At 32.1% G+C, this 2,863-nt stretch overlaps 1 protein-coding gene across 1 annotated transcript; it reads left to right on the forward strand.

The window, feature by feature from the left end:
• Positions 1–1,226: 1,226 nt before the first annotated feature.
• LOC127097450 (adenylate isopentenyltransferase 3, chloroplastic) lies at positions 1,227–2,512 on the forward strand. The gene has a single exon (XM_051035945.1). The coding sequence runs from the start codon at positions 1,407–1,409 to the stop codon at positions 2,391–2,393; it is 987 nt and encodes a 328-aa protein (XP_050891902.1). The 5' UTR covers positions 1,227–1,406; the 3' UTR covers positions 2,394–2,512.
• The last annotated feature ends 351 nt before the right edge of the window (positions 2,513–2,863 follow it).

Below are 2,863 nucleotides of genomic sequence, written 5' to 3' on the forward strand. Positions count from 1 at the left end.
AACCTTGTTGTAAATACATATTCATCTTAATGAAGGACTTCTATTGTATTTAATTTTATTTTATGATGTTTTGTCTACCCTTAAATTAAAAAACTCAAAGTATTTGAGATTAAAAAATCAAAGATGTCCGAAAATAATATATAAAAGTTGAATGCAAAATTAAAATATTTCTCTTTACATAAAGAAAGAGAATATTATACCCTATCTTGTGAGACAGGATGAGTGGAAAAGATGTATTTTTTTGCAATCACTAAATGACAATGGTACCCCAACGGAAACATTACAAAATACGAAAGAAACAAAAGAAACATTAGGGAATAAAAAAGAATAGACCATATCATGGTCTATATATTCTTTATGCAATTTGCCACTTTTGACATATAATCCACTAAAAGTATAGAACCTACCGTGCCCACTGTTTTCTCAAAAATAAACTTCAATTAATTGAAGAGGTAGCTAGTTAGCTTCTTTGAGCCTGCTGCAGTGGATGGACCAGCAACATTTATGTATGGCATAAAGTACTTAGATACAAATATATTGCTAGAATATTTGACATGGCCACTACCTTCCTTTCTAGTTGACAATCAATCATTCCTTTCCACTACTTCATTTTAAAATGGTCTTAAACAGGTTTTAAACTAAAGTTGCGGTCGCAGACGCGGTTGTATAGTTTGCGATTGAGACATGTGATGCTAAAAATTTAAGTTTTAGTGAAAAGAAGTGAACCAACGGGATGAAATCAATTGATGGACAATATTGTTGTTGCGGTCGCGTGGGTGATTTTAATTCATATCACAATTCGAGTTGAACTCTACTTGACCACGTGAATGCAACTGCAACAAAAACATTGCGGTTGCAATTTAAAATCATGTTATTTAAGTCTCTCTAACATTTATTTGATCATCTATAAGATTATCGTTATCAAACCATTCAAATAGTTTTAGACACCATAAAATATGTGTTAAGAATTTTAAGTTAGGTTATTGTGATCAAATCATTCAAATAGTTCTAGACACGAGAAAATATATTTTAAGAATTTCATAAATATTTCAAAATTCTAATGAATTTGCAGTATCTAACTCACACAATTTTTTTATTATTGAAAAAGGGAAGCATATAGTAAATTATGATAAAAAAAGAAAAGAAAAGCAGATAGTGACACTTTTGAAGTCTTTCGACTTCCCTATGCTATAAATATTTGAAAACACCATTCTCTTGTCCTCAATATTTATCATTACCACTCATCTGTTTGAGCTTTCAAAACTTGCTATAGCTACTTCTTCATAGTCACAAGTTTTCATAAACAAGAATAAAACCTTCACAATCATCATCCTCAAAATCACCTCTATCAATTTTTGTTTTTTTCTTCTTCTTGGAATTGGTTTTTCATCATCATCATCATCATCATGAGCCTCTCAATGTTCATGTGCAGATTAATCACAAAACCTTTAATAAGCAATGTTCCATGCAATGGCAAAAAACTCAACACGAGACAAATTCAAAAAGAGAATGTAGTTTTGGTGATGGGAGCAACAGCCACAGGAAAATCAAAGCTATCAATTGACTTAGCAAACTATTTTCCATCCGAAATAATCAACTCCGACAAAATTCAAATCTACGAAGGTCTCGACATCGTAACAAACAAAATAACAAAAGAAGAACAAAAAGGAATACCTCATCATTTACTAGGAACACACAACCCCAACATAGAGTTCACATCGAACGATTTTCGCGAAAAATCAACCTCGGCCATTGACTCAATCACGGGCCACGGACATCTTCCCATCATCGTCGGAGGCTCGAATTCATATCTCGAAGCCTTAATCGACGATGATGACTATAATTTTCGATCCAGATACAACTTCTGTTGTCTCTGGGTCGATGTTTCAATGCCTATTCTCCGCGCGTACATAGAACAACGCGTGGATCAAATGTTTAACAGTGGAATGATCAACGAGCTGCGACCGTTTTATAATCCCACCGGGGATTATTCAAAAGGGATACGAAAAGCCATTGGTGTTCCCGAGTTCGATGACTATTTTCGAATGGAGAGTTTCGTGGACGAAAAAACGAGGAAACAATTACTCGAAAAAGCAGTGAATGAGATGAAGATAAACACATGGAAATTAGCTAGGAAACAGCTTGGGAAGATTGATTTTCTGAAGAATGTTAAGAGATGGGAGATTCATCGATTAGATGCTACACCTGTTTTTAGGAAGCGTGGAAAAGAAGCTAATGAAACATGGAAGAAGATTGTTGCAGAGCCTAGTGCTATGATTGTGGCAAACTTTTTGTATAACTCTGCTAATGTTGTGAATTCTTCTTCTTCTTCATCATCGAATCTTAGAGTGCCAAAATCTCAGAGTGATCTTATGGCTGCTGCTACATGTTAGAAGATGATGGAATATATTTTTTTCAGCACAGAGAAATAATTTATGTATAATTAATTATCTTACTATTGTTCCATTTTTGAGAAAATAATAAATGAATAAAGTTTTGTTTCATTTTTACATACTATGTATACTGGATCCCATTTAATATAGAGTTTTATTTTCTTACAGAGTTATTTGAATAGATTTTACTATGTAGATATTTATTTAGATATTTTAAGAATTATTATAATTAAGTCACAATATTTATAATTTATACAAGTTTTTGTGGATCTTAGTCGACAAAAACTATCGGTGTTTTAAAGACCACACAAATTATCAGTGAAATGAAAACCATACAAATTGTCAATGTGAACTAGACCACATATAAAAATTCATCTATTCAATTAATCTGAATTCAAAGATATGAACGTATCATTAAATATTCTATACGATTAGATCCTATAATCTTTAAAATGATATAATTTAAATGA

This window comes from Lathyrus oleraceus, chromosome 6 (genome assembly GCF_024323335.1).
Source record: "Lathyrus oleraceus cultivar Zhongwan6 chromosome 6, CAAS_Psat_ZW6_1.0, whole genome shotgun sequence".
Lineage (NCBI taxonomy): Eukaryota > Viridiplantae > Streptophyta > Magnoliopsida > Fabales > Fabaceae > Lathyrus > Lathyrus oleraceus.

Bases quoted from the DNA above. Each gene is read 5' to 3' on its own strand.
- LOC127097450 (XM_051035945.1), top strand. From the start codon at position 1,407: ATGAGCCTCTCAATGTTCATGTGCAGATTAATCACAAAACCTTTAATA.